The 20,685-nt window shown below is 43.7% G+C and overlaps 1 protein-coding gene across 1 annotated transcript in view; it reads right to left on the bottom strand.

Annotated features, from left to right (window-relative positions):
• STAB2 (stabilin 2) overlaps window positions 1-20,685 on the bottom strand; it is a gene marked incomplete at its 5' end in the record, with an annotated part of 77,649 nt that overhangs the window by 30,398 nt on the left and 26,566 nt on the right. The window contains 20 exons of the mRNA XM_010153897.1: window positions 581-676; window positions 1,185-1,380; window positions 1,855-1,950; window positions 3,196-3,246; window positions 4,491-4,628; window positions 5,667-5,798; window positions 8,433-8,540; window positions 8,652-8,744; window positions 9,089-9,166; window positions 10,197-10,311; window positions 10,706-10,842; window positions 13,178-13,225; window positions 14,102-14,197; window positions 14,967-15,062; window positions 15,456-15,614; window positions 15,833-15,926; window positions 16,944-17,124; window positions 18,359-18,470; window positions 19,060-19,146; window positions 20,319-20,402. Of these exons, the coding sequence (XP_010152199.1) occupies window positions 581-676; window positions 1,185-1,380; window positions 1,855-1,950; window positions 3,196-3,246; window positions 4,491-4,628; window positions 5,667-5,798; window positions 8,433-8,540; window positions 8,652-8,744; window positions 9,089-9,166; window positions 10,197-10,311; window positions 10,706-10,842; window positions 13,178-13,225; window positions 14,102-14,197; window positions 14,967-15,062; window positions 15,456-15,614; window positions 15,833-15,926; window positions 16,944-17,124; window positions 18,359-18,470; window positions 19,060-19,146; window positions 20,319-20,402 (2,197 nt within the window). The remainder of the gene's footprint in view (window positions 1-580; window positions 677-1,184; window positions 1,381-1,854; window positions 1,951-3,195; window positions 3,247-4,490; window positions 4,629-5,666; window positions 5,799-8,432; window positions 8,541-8,651; window positions 8,745-9,088; window positions 9,167-10,196; window positions 10,312-10,705; window positions 10,843-13,177; window positions 13,226-14,101; window positions 14,198-14,966; window positions 15,063-15,455; window positions 15,615-15,832; window positions 15,927-16,943; window positions 17,125-18,358; window positions 18,471-19,059; window positions 19,147-20,318; window positions 20,403-20,685) is intronic.

The raw sequence follows: 20,685 nt of genomic DNA, 5'->3' as shown, positions 1-20,685 counted from the left end.
ATTTAAAATAGGTGTTGGATGCTATTATTAATGTGCTTACAAATTTTTATTTCATACTTTTATATGTAAAGTTCTGAAATAGTTATATTTTAGTTAGACATAATTAAAATATTACATCATTTTATTGGCTATAGGAGCCGTATTAAGCCAACACAAACTGAATTATTTGCTAATTTTATTGTATTAGCAAGAACGTAATTTGAGATCCAGTGTGGTATAGCTAAATCAACCTATTGAAGCACTTGAGAGGCTTTTGATCTGAGGATCAGTATGGGGTAAGTAACTCTGCTCTGCAAAATACGCAGCATTAACAAATGGGATATTCTACCTGGACAGGTACAGAGTGACACAGGTAGAGAATTAGCTAAGTAAGGCATTTATTTCTCACAAGCAATATCTCAGCTGGCTTTCTGTTAGTCTGGTAATTAATTGCTGTAGCATGGGAATGTCACTCATACTTCACTGCATTTGGGAAGCTGCTGGGTATCTGGCAGTGGACTGGGATCTGATTGTAGCTGTAGTTCTGGCATTCCCCGAAATGCTCACCTCTCAGCCCGGAAAACAAGGAGGGGATGCTTACCGGTCTCGCACGTCACCCCTCTCCAGCCAACGTCACATTCACAGGAGCCGTCCCCATCAATCCCGCTGCTGCATTTCCCATGGACGCAAGTGCACGCTGTGGGAGAGATGGGGAGACAGCTGGGCAGGGCAGCTGCATAGGCAGGAAGGGTGGAAGGGATGTCCCAGACCCCTTCTGCTGAGGGCACCTTCTGCCCTGGGCTAGTTCTAAAAATGCTTTGGCTTCTACCTATTGGATTCTGCCTACAGAATAAATCTAAGTTCAAAATACGCTTCTCTCCCCTCTGTTCCCAAATACAGAGACTGAAACTGTATGTTAATGGGAGAGCATAGGTGAAAAAGCAGTGCTTTAGCTATGCCTGCTGGATGCTGTTGTAAGCCTGTAGTGTGCCAGAGTAGGAGGCAGTATCTCACAACAAGGGAGTAGAAAGAAAATACCATAATAGGCAAAGGAAAGGGGTTAATGATGTTTTTAAGATTGGCGTATTACCCTGAAAGTGGTGTACCTTTCCAGGATCTAAAAAGGATGTGGTTAGAAGACTTAAGGGGAAGTTTTTGGCATCTGGCAAGACAAGGTGCCTGCGTGGTTCAGGGATGCTCAGTACCTTGATCGCAGCTGTGGCCGTACTTGCCCTCGACGCAGCTTTCGCAGGCTGTACCGACAAACCCCTCTCCGCACTCGCAGGTGCCCGTGCCATTGATGCCGTCCAGGCAGATGCCATTTCCGAAGCAGGTGTTCCCTGCTTTCCCGGGGCAGGGCTGGCACTGCTGCCCGAAGAAACCCGCACAGCACTCCCTCGTCTGGAAACGCAGAAATACCGTGCTGAGAGGCAGGGAGAGAGCAGGGCTGCAAGCATGAGGCTGCTGGGGATTGTCTCCTGGGACTGCTTGTGGGGTGGAGGTGAACTGGAGGTCTGGATTTTTAGCGGTGCTTCTGCTCTGCTGGTCTCTGGCCATGGTCCTTACTGTGCCAGGGCTCAGGCTGCCATGCCAAGTCCTTGGTGGAACCCAGATGCCCTCCGCCACCCCAGGGAAAGGTGGATGGGATTGCTAGGGACAAGCATGGGGTTACTTTTCCCAAACCTGTGTTCCCTCTGCACCATAGCTGCTATCAGCAGCCTTTAACCTTCCAATCTCTGCTGCATCCAGAGATTAATAAATATCTTGTCAGGGACCAGCTTGATGTGCTGTGCATGTTCAGTGGGGATTGTGAGGAGGGTGAAGTTCAGGGATGGGAGTTCCTGGCGTGTACCACAACAGGAACGGTGTACTCACAATGATGGTTTTGGCACACTTCAGCTGGCACCCAATCTGGATGGTGTACATTCTCATGTTGTTTTCCGAGAGGATGCAGTATTTCTTCTCCCCTGCCTGAACAAAAATTGGAGAAACAGCTGCACTTCTGAGTAATACTGATCAGCTACTTTGAAATATTTTAAAAAATGAGACATAAACTTTATGCATGCTGTGCACTGACTCACACATTGACAATCAAAAATGAAGAAAATGCTTTCAGAAGTGAAAAATGCATTAGCTAAAATCTTTTATTTCTAGCAAACATATGATCATTTAAACTCCGTACCCTGTGGCATTTTAAAGATGTCTAAGACTGCCTTTGCTCAAAACTGAATAATGGAATTTTTTTCTGAAGTTTGACAAAGACTTTCTTTTTCTCTTCTGACACATTTCTTGTTCTTCCTAATTTTTCTTGGAAAATTGAGTGCCAAAGTTCTGCAAAACCAGCTTTTGAATATCTTCCAGTGTCTTCCAGATCTGGACACAGCTGGGAAATACTGCTTGCTGAAGGAGCCTTGTCTCACTGGACACTTGCTAGGAGGTTAAGCATCTCTCTGGCTGTTCATTGTAAAGGAAATGTTAATATTTTTGTGTTTTACCCATGAGCACTTCAGTTTGGCCTTGTCAGCCAATTACTTTAATGGAGTGGATGGGACTTTATCTGCTTTGGAATCCTATTACTGGCATAATTAATTAAAAAACCCACAAAACCAAACCCCCAAAAAACCCAAACCACAAAAGGGAACATATACTTATATAATCCCAACAGAGGGCCTTTCCCAGAGAAATTTAGATATTGAGAAGCTCCATATTGTGATTGACAGGGACCTGTTAAATGTCTGCAGTCCTCCTGTTGGATCTGGATGTCTGAAGTCTTTATAGTCTCCAAGTCTCCTTGTGACCATAACTCGCAGTGTACTGTTGGGGACAGGTTGAGTTTGCCCTTCTGTACATCTGTGAGTCGAAGGACTCAAAGCTGCTTCTGTAATTCCTCCTGTAGCCAGCATACTCCAGACTGTTCAACTCCCTCCGTTTTGCCTGGTAGAGGTAACCTTTGCAGTTTGAGTTGCCTTTAGTTGTCCCATTGCATCCTAGAAACTGTTTTTTTAAGACAGTTTTATCTTTAAGTTGTCCTTGATTCTGCTACCTTGCTCTCAGGCTGGGTTGGGTCTGACTGTGTAAGCAATGCATGTAGCAGGATGAAGTAACTACACTAACTTCTGTTGAGATGGAGGCAATTATTATAAAACCAGGTTTGAATGCATCTATGTTCAGTTTTGATTTAAAAAAAAAAATTAGTGTTAATGATAAAATACTTACTATTTCTTTTGTTCCTGGGGGACAGCTTGATGGCTGTGAACAAATTCTGCACTTTTCCTTAAACAATACAAAAGGGAGGTAGTTAACAGACTGCATAGAGCTGCAGACAGGTGGTTTAATAGAAAATTTTAAATTTCCAGCTATATTTCTAAACCTGGCTCTAGGGTGCATAGTCAGGATAACCCTTTTGGTAAAGGTGGTGAGGGTAGCTGTGCTGTTCAGAAAGGAAAAACATCCTTACCAGCAGGTCTGTAGGGACACCCCATGGGAAGCCTTCTCCCAGGGAGATGGAAAGGAAAGCTCTTTTGGATGTGTCTATGTGCTATATGTGCATGTGAATCTTTTGGACATGTAAAATCTAAGCATTTTGCAGAAACTGACAAGTGTTGTACCTAGTACACAATGTTTAATATTATTCCTGTTTAGCTAATCATGTCCTTACTTTTATTAAGGCTTAAATGAATGTTTAAATATGTTGCTACATTTGAACATAGCAGTGAAAATAAATTTCCATGGGAAAACCAAGTGCTGTGTGCAAAGGACCTGACAGAGGAAAGCTGGGAAAAGCCTTCAGTGAAATATACTCAAATATGGGACAGTATCCCAAGGAAAAAATTAAGCTGAAAACTTAATGCCTGTTAAATTTGCCTTAACTGAAGCACAAGTTTCATTTTTTCTTCTTTGTCTGATTCCTTGCATACTCCATAAAAAAGGAGGCAAGCTGCCTGTTTGCTGTCCTATTTGACTCCCTCAGGAGAAAAGGGAAAGGAAACCTTACTCTGCCAGTTTGAGGAAACCACATCCCATTCTTTAGAGGGATGTAAAGCCACTTATATTTCATGTGTAGAAGGAACAGAAGAGGGAGACCGCTTTACTCAGAGCGTGCGAGGAGTTCGTGTGTATATGCAGTGGTAATCTACTCCAGGAATGAAAGGAATTTTTTTCCTTACTAAAAATATTTTCCTGCTTTAGCTATGGTTTATTTCATAAATGAACTTGTTTATTTCATACATCATCTTAGCCAGGCCACCTGTGTATTAGAATAGTGCATTACTGTTTTCTGAAAATTAAAGTTCAGGAATTGTTTTTTCACTGTACTGCTCTCATATTTTATCCAGACTGTCAGTACACTGATTGCAGGATCAAAGCTGTCTTGATAGATACTAAAACTCTGGTAGGAATATCCTTTGTGGAAAATATGTGCATTCCTTGCTGGGGAATAGTGTCACATCTGTTGTACAGTTGAGCTGCGCTTGGCTATAGATCTCTCTGCGCCCTCAAGCATCTGTATGAACAGAACCACTTACGATGGTGACGGTATCATTGTTGTCGCATCTGTTCTTCTGGATTTCCAGGACCTTTCCCAAGCCATGAATAATTCCTTTGTCTGTTGCAACATTCGTATAGCTTATAGGGGCATCATTTATGAATAGCTGCAAAAGAAATGCAGTCAGACAGCAAGCAGCAGAGCTGTTTGGTAGCTGTGTGGTAACTAGAGCAGTAGCAGGTGAAAGAAGCAGCAATGTGTGAGTCACTTCAGGAAAAATGACCAGCAAAGCTAACTTCAAGCACTTGCTCACATCCCACTTGCTGCGTTTTGCTGGACTGGAGGGCATGAGATGATTTGCAGCCTGTTGAAGTTTCTTAGCAACAGGATGTGGCAGAGCAGCTTTTTCCACTGTGAGGTGTGAAAAGGAGCCTAAAGCAAGCCAGGGGCTGGGTTTGCTGTCTGTGGGGGATGAGGGGCTTCTGGGAAGCCCTCCCAGCAGCTGCTCCTTCAAGAAGGACTTTGATCATCTTACTGCTACCCCACACTCCCGTTGTGCCCTCACCAGCAACAGCCCCACAAGCAGAAGCTTTGCTGTGGGCAGAGCAAACAGCAGGGCTGAAAGGGAAGCTTGCTGTCCTCCTTTGCCCATGCCCAGAGGAAAGGGAGCTCTGGGACAGGAGGAGGAGAACCAAGTACCCTTCATGGCTGTGCCACAGAATTGGGTGTGTCATGTAACCTTGCTGTGCCTGATTTTCCCATGCGTGGTGTTGAAAGGCAATTCGTGTTTGCCCGATGCTTTGAGCTCTTAAGATTGAATATGGAGTAAATCCACATAAAATAGAATTAGTGTTTTATAATTGAAGGTAGATTTCTAATAGCTCTTGGAAGTCAGATTAATGACCGCTTTGCAACGCTGACTTGTAGCTGCTGGAGGTGGATGTCCACCACAGTAGCTTCTGAAATGAAATGCTAAATGTGAACAGCACAACTGAAATAAAATTCAAAGATCCCTTCAGGGGTGACTTTGAGTTAAACAGGTCTGAGAGAGGCGTTGCATTTGAGTGACAACTTTTGTGCTGTTACGTCCCTGAAGCTAATGGGGGGTGTGCAGCTCCTTCTGAGTACATGTTAGTTTAAAGTTGAAACTATATTCATAAAAAACAAGAAACCTGTTTCTCTAAGCAAGTGAAGGCAGTGGTACCTGGCCGTTGTGGAGGAAGAACCCAACCTGGTAGGAGAACCCCAGCATGGTCTCCCTGTGCATGCCGTTGTGAAGGTTGTTCTTGAGGAGCTTCTCATCTAGCACAATGTGATAGCGGATTTGGCCTTCATCCTGCAAACATATGACTAAATTCAGAGTTATGTAACAAAGCATGGGAAATTATTAGGGATAGCTTTTCCCAAAGGGTATAACCCAAACATAGATTGCCTGAATTTAAGGAGCAGCTTCTCCAGCTGGCAGATTATTTCATGTTACCTACTGTTGAGAGCCTGAATTCCTGTCATAATGAAACATTTTATTGACCGTGGAGGATGAAAGCCTACTGAACTGGCAGGAACAAGGTATTCTTGAGCCTGGTAGTGTCCCTTTCTCTGTATAGCGCTGGCTGACAGATTCAGGGAAAAGTTAGTCAGATGACATTAGGACTCTGAACTTTGAGTTCATTTCAAATCAAAATTTGCATATTCATGAATACTTTATAATCTTCTCCATCCCTGAATCAACTATAGGCAAAGCTTTACAGTAAGCTATAGTGTAGATTTTTTGTGGGTGTTTTTTTTTTTCTTTAAGGTCCTCTTCAGTCACTAAAGTGTTAGAGCTACACCTGTTAATTGGAAAGCTTTCTAGACTTCATTTCTAAAGTGTATTCATTTTTCACTGATGTGGTGAAATTATTGTCTGTATATCAACTTTTTTTTGAGGGCTTCCCAAGACTTCTGTATCTTGTTCCAAATCAGGGGACTTCCAAAACTCTCCCAGACTTGGAGGAGGAAGCAGAAGTAGGATGTGTGTGTTAGAGATTTGAAGATGTAAAAGAAGCTGGGGCATTTGAAGTGCTTAGGAGCTGCCAAGCCAACAGATATAGTGCTGCTGCTGCTCTGTCTTGAAATAAAAGGTGCTTGTGGGAAATCCTGTTGCTTGCTGTCCCCTTTTTCTGAATGTTCATACTACTCCTCCCTCTTCTGTTCCTTCAAAAGTGTATGGAAGCTTGAAGCAACTCCAGGTTGCAAGATTTGGGATGTTGCCTGGCTTTACTCACAAGGTGAGACATCTCTTAGTGTGGAGCCCATTCTGTTTGAGGTGGGAATTAAGATAGAGCTAATTTCCATCAGTGTCCAACCCTATCTAATCTTCCTGCCATGGATGCTTTGGGGGAAAAAGTTAACTGTCATCCATCTTTAATCACCAGCAGAGAGAGAACAAAATGTTGATTCATCTGGGCCAAGAAATGGGGTCTTTTCCCTCTGTGGCAGAGTTCTCCCAAGGTGTTTCCTGAAGAGGATAAGACTTAGGCAGGCTTAACCTTACGCTTGCTTTCTGATTTTCTTTATCAGATTGCCGCACCAGGCAAGGTTGGGAGGATGAAAGAAAGACACAAACATAATTGGTAAGTAGTGGAAATGAAAAGGATTTCTGTGTGTGTGTAACCCAGATCTAATGGGATGATGTCCTACGTGTCTCTCGAAGTTTGTTATAAATGCTTCTTACAGTGATGCAGAAATGACGATGTCATGTCACAAAACAACTAAAATAGCTCTCGAGTGATTTGAGCAGACATGGCTTGATCAGGTGTGAATTCTTCCAGTGAGACAGAAAGAGAAACATTTCCGTGGGTGGTAAATGTTTTGGGATGGGTCATTTGAACCCTGTGCTCCTCAGCTTCCTGTCTGTAAATGGAGACCATGAAGGTAGGGACACAGTGTGACAGGGTGAATATTTACGGAAGTGGCAGGGAAGTATTAATGTCATTGAGCAAGTGAAGGGCAAAGCTTCCTCTGGAAGGTGTGGCTCTTGGTACGTGGGATCGATAAAGCTGTTTCAGACTGGAGCAAATGTGAAGAAAGGCAGTGAGGTGACTCAGGGAACTGATAGCTTATCATGGGAGGAGACTGGCAGAACCAAGAAGGGTGTTTGGCCCTGTAAATGCATCAGGGCACATGCCAGAGAAAGTGGTTTCAGCTAAAGTATATTCCTGGTGTAAGAATAAAGGGATATAAAACATGTGTGCTGTCAGAATAAATAAACTGGCTCTGGGCAAGAGGACTGAAGTTGACAAGGGAGGTGAGATGGACACGTCCACACTGGTGGGAGGAGTTGGTGGCCAGGTCAGGCATGGGCATGATGTGGGACTCCTGGGAGTGGGCAGCAGCAGTGCGTTTTGTCCAAGTAAATCTTTCTAGCTGGGAAAATTTCAGAAACTCTTCTAGGCCTGGGACTGGTCAGTTATGAACTGGGATGAGACAGGGTCTGCAGAAAGTGGCTGGGTAAATAGCATTCTGGTAGGAGTGACGGGGCAAGCATCTGGGTAGTTTTAAGTGTCAGAATATTTTGTGGTGTTATTAATGATGTGGTTGCCAGTGATGACAGAGGCCTGGATTTGCTCACCTAGGAAACTCACTTCAGTGTTATTCCTGGTCATTCCTCTACTTGATCGTCTTTTGATAAAAAAAACGCAACCAACCAACAACACCCCCAAATCTCCTCATTAAATGTCTTGGATATTGTCACATAGTTTTAATGTAGAGAAGGTCAAAACCCAGAACAAAGAGCTAGGCTCTTCCAGCAAGTCGGGAAAATATAGGTGGATCCATCCCTCCTTACTTCCCCATGGTGTTAAAGCCAAAACCAGTCTTACTGGATTTCTGGAAAACAAATCCCTCTTTCCGTTTCTGTATCCTCTCAATCCATCTACTTGAAACTGAGATGAGACACTGAGTTAAATCAAGTCTTGTGAGTAATACGTACCAGAGTAGCAGACTTTTTGTCCTTTAGGTAATTTTCTATGGCTTCATTATTTGGGGCAAAGACTGTGTATGTGTCTGCAGCTTCTATTTCACTTGCCAGGCTGTATTGCTGTTGTGAAACACAAAACCAAATCAGAATGGCCACAGGTAGTCTAATGCTAGTCCAGATGCAATCAAAGCAGAGAACCACTATTATTCTTATAAGGATGTGGAAGCTTACAGTAATGTAGCCCCTGAAAATGGAGTAATCGGGCATTTGGTCCAGGCGGGCCAGGAGCCTCGGCATGACGGTGCTGCGGAGAGGGGTCAGAACCTGAAAAGGGAGCAGATAGCCCATGTCAGCGCATGCTGTGGTTGCAGCTGCCAGGATCTGATGCAGGACAAAAAGCTGTTCTGTGCAAATACTTTCTACCACTTGTGGTGCAGAGGAACAAATCCTCCCTGTGCGGCTGTATACCTTATCGATAACATGTATGATCCCGTTTGTGGATGTGATGTCGCCAGCCACGATGTGAGCGCCCTCGAGGGTGAGGTTCTGAAAGAGGAACAGGAGAGAGGGTTTGCTTTCGTGTGGTGGTTGTTTTCCCATGGTTCATGCTGTGGATCTCCACACCTCCCCAGCAATTCTGGGGGAGAATTGTGCAAGCAATTGTATACCTTATCGATAACATGTATGATCCCGTTTGTGGATGTGATGTCGCCAGCCACGATGTGAGCGCCCTCGAGGGTGAGGTTCTGAAAGAGGAACAGGAGAGAGGGTTTGCTTTCGTGTGGTGGTTGTTTTCCCATGGTTCATGCTGTGGATCTCCACACCTCCCCAGCAATTCTGGGGGAGAATTGTGCAAGCAATTCTCTGCTTGATGCTGTGGATCTCCACACCTCCCCAACAATTCTGGGCTCCACCACAGCTCTGCTTGCACCAGTCCACAGTGGAGGTCGGGTTACCATCAGGGAACCGTGTGCAGGAGAGATGACTGTGGGACTCTGTTCCCCATGTGTGGACTGGCAAAGCCGTGGGGTTGCTTGCACTGGGGTGGTTACTCGGGGTAGGTGTGCTCACCTGGCCCCATGGCAGGATGAGCTCCTGTGCTGATTCACGCACTCACATGTCTGTGCAGCTTTGAAGGACCCCATTGATAATTATTTTTTACCCTCTTGGGACGTGTAATGTGCAGGGAATTTTCTCTCCCTTAATGGGGATGGAGTGCTTAAATGTGCCATACGTATTTCCAGAAAATCCTTCTCAGAACATGGAGTACTAAATAAAAAGGCTGAGAAGGAAGGATGGTAAGTTGTAGGTATTTACCATGAAAAATACCTTCAGGTATTGGGACTATTGAGTTGCACATGCAGACATGTGCCCAGTATCACTGCTTCCTCCTGCCTTCCCTGCTCCCTAAAATAAGTTACTGGGTTTCCTTGATGCTTTTTGTCTTTAAATTAGTTCGCACAGGCTGTTCCAGACAGGGAGCATGCTTCCTCTTGGCTATGAGACTGTCCAGTGTTTGCAGCAGCTGCTGGGACATCAGGAATAAATAATGTTGTGTACAAATCAACAAATTTCGCCTAGGTAAAGTGGTGGAGAAAATCAAGTTAATGTTTCTCCCAGAGGGCCTAATATATTTGATCTATTCCTTAACTTTTATGACATGGTCTTTTTTTAAGTACAGGTACATAATGTATGTGTGGTTTTGTAGTGCAAGTCAGTGGCAGTGATGGTCAGGGTTTGGTGTATGATACCACAGAGTTTTGCAGATCATCTCACCCCATTTTCTTTAGACAAGTGTAGGAAGTTGCTCTGTAGAGATGTTGGCAGCATGTCAGAGGACGATAAATTCTGGAAATCAGCAAAGCTGTAAGCTCCTGTCAATACATGATACCTAAAGAAAATTAACTGGATTTGAAGGTTTTGTATCTTTAAGATAAATATGCTTACTGTGGTTTAAAGCAGGAATTGTTTGTGTAATTGTTTGTTCAGCTAGGTTCTGATCTTAGTTTGGCCTTGAAACTTTTCTTATATAATACAAATAATGTCTTTGTTTTCAGTGGAGTTGCTACAGAGCTTTATACCACTGTAACCAGAAGAGGAATCCTATGTCCCTCCCTTAAAAACATATGAGATGTCTTGCTTTAGAGGCTTCAAACCAAAGTCTTGTTTGTAATGGAAAGCAATTCATTAAAAAAAAAAAAACCCAACCAAACAAAAAACCCAAACCAAACAACAAAAAAAACCCAACCCAAAACAAAACCCAAACCCCCAAACCATTAACGTACTTCAGTAGAGTTGGGATGTTACTCTTTGACATCCAAAAGTCTTTCTCATCTTCCTCCATGTTTTCAATTGCTTGAAGAGAAGGCACGAGGACAGTTAGGTTTGGGGTGGTGGACAACACTGACTTTATCTCAGCCTCCTGCACAAAAGTAAAGACCATAAAATAATTCATTCTGAGGACAATCTATAAATAGCAGCTGGTTACATTTTTGCAAGGTGGAGTATGTGACGTGCTTTGTGACAGACCTGAAGAGGAAAAACTATTATACTGAGCAATGAATTGAACAACAGTACTTGGAGCTGTACAAAAATGGTAAATGGGTGTCTATTTTTTTTGCAGAATAGATTGCCAGCATTTTAAAGGGCAGAAGCATTGTTTAGGTCAGAATTGTGGGGTGTTTGTTTTTTTTTTTTATTATGAAGCACTTAAGTTGCCTCCCACAACAGTTAGTCTGTCTCATGGATTCTACATTACGCACTTGAATGTTAAAACAATAAAATCATGGTGATAAATACTACTGGTTACTGATAACTTCAAGTAACCTGCTCCTACAAAACATTCCACGCTATTTAATAGACAGAAGGATTGTGAACCATGAAATAAGAAACCATGACATGATGTTCCCATTTGAAATGAGATTATTTAATGTGGCTGGGATTGTCCAAGGGGTATCTATGCTCGCTAATGCTGCAGTGGGGCTTGCTGCTGACAGCTCTAATTTTAGCCAGGAGATGTGGGCTCTGTAGTATGCATGGACTGATTCATCTTTCTTGCGTTTCTATCTGCCTTAAGGATGGAGAGAGCCTCCAGTGGAGAGGATTCTTCCAATTGCATGGATCCTCCTTTTTATTTTTGTGGGGTAGGAAAAGGAGAGCTAAAGATTTGAATGTGATCTTGCTGAAGATGTGGTTCTCCAAACTTTTTGCAGGCTCCACAACTTGCCATTTTTGATACGTCAGAACTTGAGGGAGCAATATGAACTTGGGTTCTACTTTTTTGCAGCTGGTATGCTGCTTGGAAGCTGACTTGTTTTGGATAGTCCTTCAATACCATACTGGGTCTTAAGTCAAGAAGGGAATCAGCTCCCTTAAATAGCTGGGAATTTTGTCTCCGTTAAGATCATCTATCTTTCTAGCCATCATCACTGTCACCTTCCAAATATTTAAATATAGAAATAGCAACAGACTTCCCCTTCTCATCCTTCCTGACCAGCAAGAAAAATATTTGGTTATGAAAAGTGGTGCTCAAGTGTGAAGTTAAAAACCTCACAGATATACCTCCCTATTTTGCTCATGTTTGTAGCAACAAATATTTAATTTAAGGGATACCATTTCTCTGAAGTATATCAGAAATTTCCACATCCTTGTTTCAATAGACTATGCAGAATCTGGTCCTTGATCCTGTGCCCCTCCCCCAATTCGTTATCTAAAGAGCACATTAGCAGGTGAACAGCCTTTCCTATTGTGCTCATTTCTTTAACTTCATTAGTTTCTGTGTGCAATGCTGCAGCCTGAGCCCAGGGCCAGGCAGATAACTGATTTAAATTAGCCACACTGGCCTCTCTTTTAAGCAGCTCCCTGAGGTTTCTGTTGCAATTACATGTTTTAATGATCCCTGAGACGTTTTAACTTTGAAAAGCATGAAAGCAGCTCATATGCTGTGAGTTCTACTTCTGAGCTTCTTATTATATTCCCTTCTGTTTGCCATGTACTTGCTGTATACTTCTTCTATTTAGATTTTAAGTTTTTTGTGGGAGAAACTGGTTTTTATCTTTATTCATACAGTGCCAACAACTGCAGCTCTAGTAATAGATGATAGCATGTGAAAATAAAAAGCGGACAGTGATAATCTGTCCCAAACTGTTTTTTAAATCTAAATTGGTGTTTCTTCTCTAATCTGAAGCCAGCAAGCTAATCTGTTCCTTCATTTCCTGAACTTCAGTCAAGTCTGCACAAACTGAATTTTTTCCTCTTTGCTTGCTGTGGCAGCAGCATGCTGACCAGCCATACAGTTGTATTTTCCTGGCATGGGACTTGGAAGATGGAGAGGATAAGGCATTGTCTTCTACTTCCACATGGTTATAGTTTTATTGTATGAGGAAAATTGGAAGGAGGGAGCTGGGGGCATGTTCAGGCTCTGCTTGTACCCTGCTGCTTGTCACCTGGACTATGATGCATTTATGTACAGAGTGGGTCTTAGCCCCACTTAGGTAGCCCCCAGCCTCAGAGAGTGGGCTTGTTACTTGCTCTTCGGCTTGTGGAACTTCCTTACTTGCCTTAATTTGGGTTCAGAATTTGGTTTTTTGGTCAGAACTAGGGAACCAGATGATCATCCTGGCCATGACTGGTGGGAGAGGCACTCTGATGCCTCTCTAGAGCATGGGCCCCTACTGTGTGATGGAAAAATTGCTGTGAGATTCCCATTCTAAAGGCTCATGTTCTTCTGCAAACTTTCAGCCACGAAGTGTACTTACAGTAACCCATTGGTTAAATGCAGCTGCTTCTGACAAAGTAGATAACTCCTGATTAGAAACAGAAAGAGAGAGCAATGAGTATGTAAGCTATAATTAGCTGTATGATTCATGTTTTTCTAGTATTGACACTTTTTTGTAATGTGAATGGTGAGTTACCAACTTTTTTCAAAATCAGGCTATCTACTACTTAGATGTCTTAGCTGTACATGACCTTGGTATGTAACACCTGCTAACTTACAGGCTAAGCATCAATTTTCTGGTCATATAAACTGAAATCCTTTCTTCAATGCAAAATTTATTGGAAAAAGGCATGTTGTTTTGCTTGGTATTTGTACAGCATCTTGCATATCATCCTGCAAGTGGAGAGCCGTTATTCTGCCACAGTACTCTGAACGGAGATAGATGATGGTATGAGCAGGGATGGCAGAGAGTGCTAAGAGCCATGTAAGATTATTGCCAGTGGCTGGGACAGCTGACACTTTCACTTTACCTGCGCTGTTATATGTGTATTTATTTCACCAATTTACTTGTTTGGGTTTTATTTGCCTGTCAGTCATCATGATTTTTTTTAAACATGATAACTTGAGAGACTTAAAGGCAGAACTTGGAAGAACTGGGTGCTTGCTGCTCCCAGCTGGGAGGTGAGTGCTTAGCACTTCTGCACCTTAGGCCTCTGGGGCTGGCATTTCTCAATTTGTCTTAAAGAATATGCTTGGATCCCTTAGGCCTCTTTCCAAGCTATGTTTTTAAACAGAACAGATGACTTTTGTATCAGGCAAGGGTCTCCAGCACAGTCTGCAGGTAGCACTGATGGGTAGCATACTCTTCTGTTTATAATGGCTTTGCTATATACACTGGTTAATGTGCAGTGGTGAGAACTGTGCAGTAGGTCCTGTGCCCAGAGAAGATGACCATCTTACTTACATCTGCAGCATTTCCATAGCATATTCTACCATCTCCTTCGTAGCCCTCTGGGCACACGCATTCCCAGCCACGTGAAGACTCAAACTGACAAGTTGCCTTTAAATCAGAAGGAGAGAATGTGTCAAATACTCTGGAGACCACTCAAGAGCAAGGATGGCCTGTAAACCCTCTTCCTGATACACATTCTTATACAAGTGTAACCTTAACAAAGGATCTTGGACCATGTGCCATGGACATCCTCACCCTGATGTAGGACAAACCCCACCAGCTGAGGACATGAACTGTCATCTACCCACCATACACTAAGTCTAGGAGTCTAAACCTTTATTCCAACCATTCTCACTTCCTCCCTACATAAACTGTGTCCTCTTCCTTCCCCTGACTATGGCAGACCCATCCTCTGCTCACTCATGCCCTCTGCCCTCATGCCTTCTTTGACTCTGTCCCTGTGTCCCACCTGAGGCTGATGTGGCTGTTGGAGGCACTACAGAGCACTGTATGCAGCTACTGATAAAGCTGATAGATGCCCGCATAGAGATGTGTGATGTGAGCAAACACCTCAGCAGGCTATTGCATTCAAACTGTAATTGCTGGTAGAGAAGCACCATTTACTTACTCCAGGCTCGAGGTAGCCCTTCTGTACAGGCAGAATTGGAATCAGCCCTTGTTTTTGCCCTTGGCACATGTACCATACTGACGTGGTTCACATGGCATTTCTGGTGCTTGTAGCACTGCTTGGAAAACTTTGTTCTAATTCAAATAGGAATTTCAGGCTTGAAATGACAAGGAAACTCTTTGGTGTGCGCAGGAGGCAAGGCGTGATATGTATCTGAACACTTTGTTCGAGGAATGATTAATTACTCACCAGATGATGGCATTTTCCATTTTGTTCCAGGCATGAGTTTATGGGTATGCATTCAATTCCGTTCCCCCGAAAGCCATCCTTACACTTGCAGTCATTCTGTCATTTCAATAAAACACAGCAATTCATTAAAATGATTTAAAATAGCTTGCATATTCTAGACGTGGTGAATTAGTCTCTCTGTGTTTCTGCGTAGCTCCGTTGACTTCAGTGGAATGACTCTGATTAGTATCTCCAGAAGACCTTTATACCTGACACCTAAGGACGTATTGACTAAAAAGTATTTGCTGCTGGAACACCACCACGTAGGAGGGAGGGAGCACTGGGGTAGGAACTGAAGGAGACTGCTTTGGGTAGAGAGTGTCATGTGGAAATAGCCTTGTAGCTGGGAGTGAGAGGAGAGTTTGGGGAAAAAACAGGGTAGGAAGCACCCAGCAGAGCAAAATGGGTGAGGACTAGTGCAGAAGGGGCAATGGATGTGAGAGGACATACCTGACCCGGACCAACGTATATGCAGGTAGCGTTTTCGTGGCACCCTGTCGTGGTGGGCAGCAGGCAGTTGTTGATGGCTGAGCAATCCCTTCCATTGCCTGTCCATCCTGCCTGGCAAACGCACGTGTGCTCTCCCGGGCCTGTCTGAATGCACTCGGCCTGGGGAGGATGCAGAGGAGTTTGTTCAGGACAGTTAGGTGGCATCTGGCTTTAGGTGTAAGGTTTGTCTAAGCAATAGCAATGTTGCTATTGGAGGAAAGAGCTTGAAACTGCAATGAAACCTGTGACTCTTCTTTCTGCCAAAATTTTTTGGCCAAACCTTCCTTACTGCCCGCTTTTCTGTGGTGTCAGGCTCTATGGGAAAAGCGCATACTTACATTGATATTACAGCCACCTGGGTTTAGAGCAGCGCAGGGATCAGCTTTGCTGCAGCTCATGCCATCTCCCTCGTAGCCAGGTTTGCAAACACAGCTAGAGAGGCAAGAGGAGGAGGGGGGAGGCATTAAATGTGATAGGACAGCTGTTCAGTGAAGTGATTGTTTTCCACTGTGATGTGCTATTTATAGGCAGCTTAAAAATTGGTAACCTTGGATTCATGATGAAAAATCTTAAGTGCATACATAATGTTTTTTTCCCAAAATATTGACTGGGTGCATTAAGTGAAATCAGGGATCCGTTCTCTGTGTGTGAGATGGGGAGTGAAATTAATTCTGCACTGGTGTGATCTTTGCAAAAGTGAGCTAATAGCTCTAAATTAGTTATGAGCTGGGGTTGCTCTTTCTTTGTGACACACAAGATAGCTCTCTCCCCAAAATGCACGCAAGATGAGCCCGTTTCCCTAAATTGTCATGTGTCGTCCCCCCAAGATTAACCCATATTGGAGGGAATTTCTTAAGCGCTCGAGTTACACAGCATCCCACACTGTGCTTTCTGCGGTGACTCATTATGAACACGCTGCGGCAAAAAGCAAGCTTGCTGCGTGTGAAGGTGAGCAGCAGGCAAGTGCAAGGCAGCTGTAGAAGTAACAGAGTTGTGAGCGGTCCTGTCAGGACTGGAGAGCCTATGCTGAAATCTGTGGTGTTGTGGCATGCAAATCTTACCTGAGCTGACTGGAGTGAGCATCTACCACCAAGCTCCTTGAGACTCTCATTGTTTTTCAGAAAACTCCTAATTTACCAAGAGGTGGCTAGAAATGAGAGGTTCCTAAGAACCTTTTTAGACGTTGGTAGGAAGGCAGTCTTCTGAACAAGAGTCAGATCCGTATACGTCTCTCTTACCAGGTTAAAGACACGGTACAGGATAGGGCATTGCGAAGTCTTAATTACCACCTCGCATCTCAAGGTTGATGCGGTGCGTGTTTATGCTGATTTGCTGCAGAGCAGTATTTCAGTGGCTGGTGCGTACTGCTGCAAGGCGCTGTTTTGATCAAGCAACTGGGAAAGAGCTGCATCATGGTTAATATTAATTAGATGCAAGTTACTGACTTACCTCACTGCACCATTGCTAAGCTGACAGTCTGCATGAGCGTGGCAGAGCTGTAGGGAAGGCTCACAGGGAACAATCTGCTTATCACAGAGTTTCCCCATGTATCCACTCCTGCACGATCCAGGAAGACAGATCCCGTCGCTGTCTATTCGGTTATCGCACTTCCCATAAATGCAGGGGCACTCTACCAGGGATAAATTACAATGTGCAATTCCAGAGTGGTAAAAGGCATGTGAATTGGTTCCTTTTTTTTTTTTAACCTAAACTTTTGTATTTTTAAAGTCTCACTTTGTTGGGAGACTTATTCTTTATTCATCATATCTATGTCTTTTCACGTGTGTTTTATGGATAACTATTTTAAAATCTATTTTGTCTTTATAGTGCACTTATCTATTAGTGAAAGTCAAAGTACTTCAGAGAGGTAGAACAAAATCCTACGTCCCAGGCTATTAAGTCTTAAGTTATTTCATTGTAGAACTCTTGCAATACTTCCAGTGATACAGGAAACATTTGAATACTGAGTTCACAAGCCTATGAATTGCAGTGCTGGGCTAGTACACAGAGCAGCAGCACAGACCTACCAGCTCTCTGTTGGGGCTGGTCTGATGGGTGCTGCTGGGAGGCGCAGCAGTGTGCCCCAAGGACGTAGCAGGTAAGCCTTCTGTGGTCTTCAAGTGCCAGTGTGGACTAGTTAAGCCAACACGTACTGCTTTGGCGGGGCTGGAGCTCAGGCAATACCACCCTTTCTTCTGGAATCTGTCTTTCAGCTTTTGTACGTGCACCTCTGAACCTTCAAGTGAGCTATGCTTCATGAATGACAGGCTGTTTTATAGCAAAATTGACTAAAAATGATTCTGTAGATGGACAATATATCTATATTTGATGATGTGTGTTCTGTAGACTCTCAAATGAAGTCTGGTTTGACATAGCAGGACTAAATTGTCAATATGAAGGTAATGACTGCTAGAACTATAAACTGTTTAATAGATCAGAGGCTATTTAGTAAAGATGGTTATGAAGTGCCTCTAAATACAATCTGTTTATAGATCTAGTTGTTCTTAAAGTACATAAGTTTGTCATTGCAGGCAGAATATGTTCTGCTGTGGGCAGAACGGGAATGGAATAGCAAAGATTTTCTTCTCAATTATGTGAGGTAGACAGAAACAAAAAGAACTATAAATTAATATAAATCAAGCTGTGGCCCCTGCAGAAAGCCCAGTTAAGGCAGTGAGAAAATTTTCACTGACTCTGGGCTTATGATGTATTCCTTTGAAATCAGAAATGAAAGTACCCCAGAGAGATTTTGCTCATCCTCTGTAAAGACTGTTTAGTGAGCAGTTAATCCCTGCCTTAATATTACTAGGGTCCAAAAGAAGTAGACCATGCTCTCAGGCCGAGGAAGAACAGCTGTATCTTACCTTTGTCACACTGAGGTCCATATCTGCCAGGGTCTGAACAGAACTGACAGTGCGAGCCTTGAAATGCCTCGGCACAAACACAGGTCCCGTTTCCACCCAGGCCATCCATGCACTGTGATATGGAAGAGAGGTGATTTCTATGTATAAATTGAAATAAATCTTTATCCTTCCCCTGAGAAGAGACTCTATGCCTGCTCAGATTATGACTGTGATAGCCTACCAGGAAGAACCTCTGTTCTGATGGAAAAGGTGTTTCAAAGCAAACCAGGACACTTCCTTTGCAATTTTAAAGTGAGAATAGTGAGCTGGGTCATTAGCTGGTGCTGTGTAAAATAAAAGTACCAGAGAGGGTCACCCAGGCTCAGCCTTGCCTGTGTGTTGGAACCACAGAAACCCGCAATTTGGACGTGCGAGAGAAGACCAAGCAACCTGGTCTAGTGGAAGGTGTCCCTGCCCATGGCAGGGGGGTTGGGACTGGGTGATCTTTAAGGTCCCTTCCAATCCAAGACACTTTGATTCTATGATTTTTCCCTCCTCCACATAACTGAAACTGAAACCCACGGCCATCACTGGACATAAATGGAGGGTGCACTCTTGTGGAGCCGGACATTTCTGTAATGCAGAAGTGCTTCAGGGGCTTCTGGGACACAGCCTGTCCTTCCCCCTGTGGGAGTGGAGGGTGCTGCTGGATGCTCACTTACCTGCCCATGTCCTGAGCAGGGTTTGGAGAAACCTCCTGGACACGGACTGCAGTCAGGGCCAAAGAAGCCTTTGCAACATTTTGGTTCCTGTGAAAGAAAGCAAATGCCATCTTTTCCAGTGCCTCGGTGTGGAGGCATTGCACAAAAGACAACCCTCCATTGTGTTTTGGCCCCTGGCAAAGGGCACAGGGGTAGCTGGCTCTTCAAAGGCTTGTGTTGAGCCAGAACCACCACTGCAGTGTCCTTGTTAAAACCAGGAGGGGTGCAGGCAGCCTGAAAAGGGGGTGCACAGACCACCAGATCCTTCCCTTGTTCTTATCAGACCCATCAGTGTTAGAAATCCCTGTCCTATCACCAGTTACAAATGTGCCTGTGTGCATCTGCTCCCACATTTGCCCCTGGGAGTGCAGTGTGATTCAGAGGCAGGCAGTCTCCTTCCCATCAGGAACTCAAAGATAGGTTTTACCCCAGGGAGACGCTGTGAAAGGTAGACACGCTGCTTTGATCTTCCTCCTTCCTCTCTGCACCAGTGTGGGGATTTAACCACTATGCAGCCCTAAATGGTTTTCTCTGCTGCATCTTTTGTTTTATTCATAAATTGGCTGCTTGATTCATTTATTTATCAAGAGCACAGAAAGTATGAGGAAAAACCCCTCATTTACACGTGTGATTCAAGGGAAACGGGAATTAGAAAACCCCTCAAAGCTTACAGATTTGTAGGCTACTCTGCTTGTTCCTTAGTGGTGGTTGTGAAACGCAGAAGCCTATTTAGGATTCCCAGGAGCCAGAAAGGTGTAAGTATTTCTCAGGGGCTAATGACTGCTGTGAGAACTAGACTTGCCAAGCAGAGGAAGTGGAGCGTGGATCTTGGGAGTGTTTCCCGTACAGTGATACCCACTAATGTGTGAAGTCCCGGGCAGGAGGGGCTGGGAACAGGAGGGACCAAGCTGTCCTGTTCTTTGTCAAGCTGTATGGGGCAACAACATTTGGGCTTGGAGTGTCATGTGAAAACTCCCGAGTTACAGAGCACGAGAACATTGTTGTCAGTAAGGTATGGCAGCTAAGAAGCTGCACTGGAAATTGACTGGTATTTTGTTCTAAGATTTACAGTAGCTCCTCTCTGCCCTCTGTGGAAAGGTACTGAAACTACATGGACATCTCCAAACCCTTCTCAACTCCAAAAGGAAAGTTTACAATGCACAAGACAATATTTTGGAAAAGTTCTATATACATTTCACCTTAAGGAACTGTAACTATACCTTTATTGTTATATTGCAGGTTCTAGCACACCCGGTTTTGTGAAAGGTTGGGCCTTCAATAATGCATCTTCGTTTTGAGAAAGGCTGAAATATGCACAAAATGGAAGTATTAATGTTTCTAAGCAATGTACAGATCTGTGGTGGTCTTAATTTCACAACATAATTTAACTGGAGAACAGAAAGCACCTTGTTGTAGTGTTGCATTTGAAAATATGAGGAATAAAATTGCTGCTGTATAGCTAGACTGGAGAAACATGCAGCCAGATTTGCATCTCTTGGATGCAAAGCAGATGGAAGACTTTCATGCTTTTTGAAGCTGCTTCTGTGGATGGTTACTTCTGGGAGGATGCTTGATCAAAAGGAAACT

This window comes from Eurypyga helias, unplaced genomic scaffold, assembly GCF_000690775.1.
Source record: "Eurypyga helias isolate BGI_N326 unplaced genomic scaffold, ASM69077v1 scaffold7216, whole genome shotgun sequence".
In the NCBI taxonomy this organism is placed as follows: domain Eukaryota; kingdom Metazoa; phylum Chordata; class Aves; order Eurypygiformes; family Eurypygidae; genus Eurypyga; species Eurypyga helias.
This window is presented reverse-complemented; position numbering and strand designations above follow the sequence as displayed.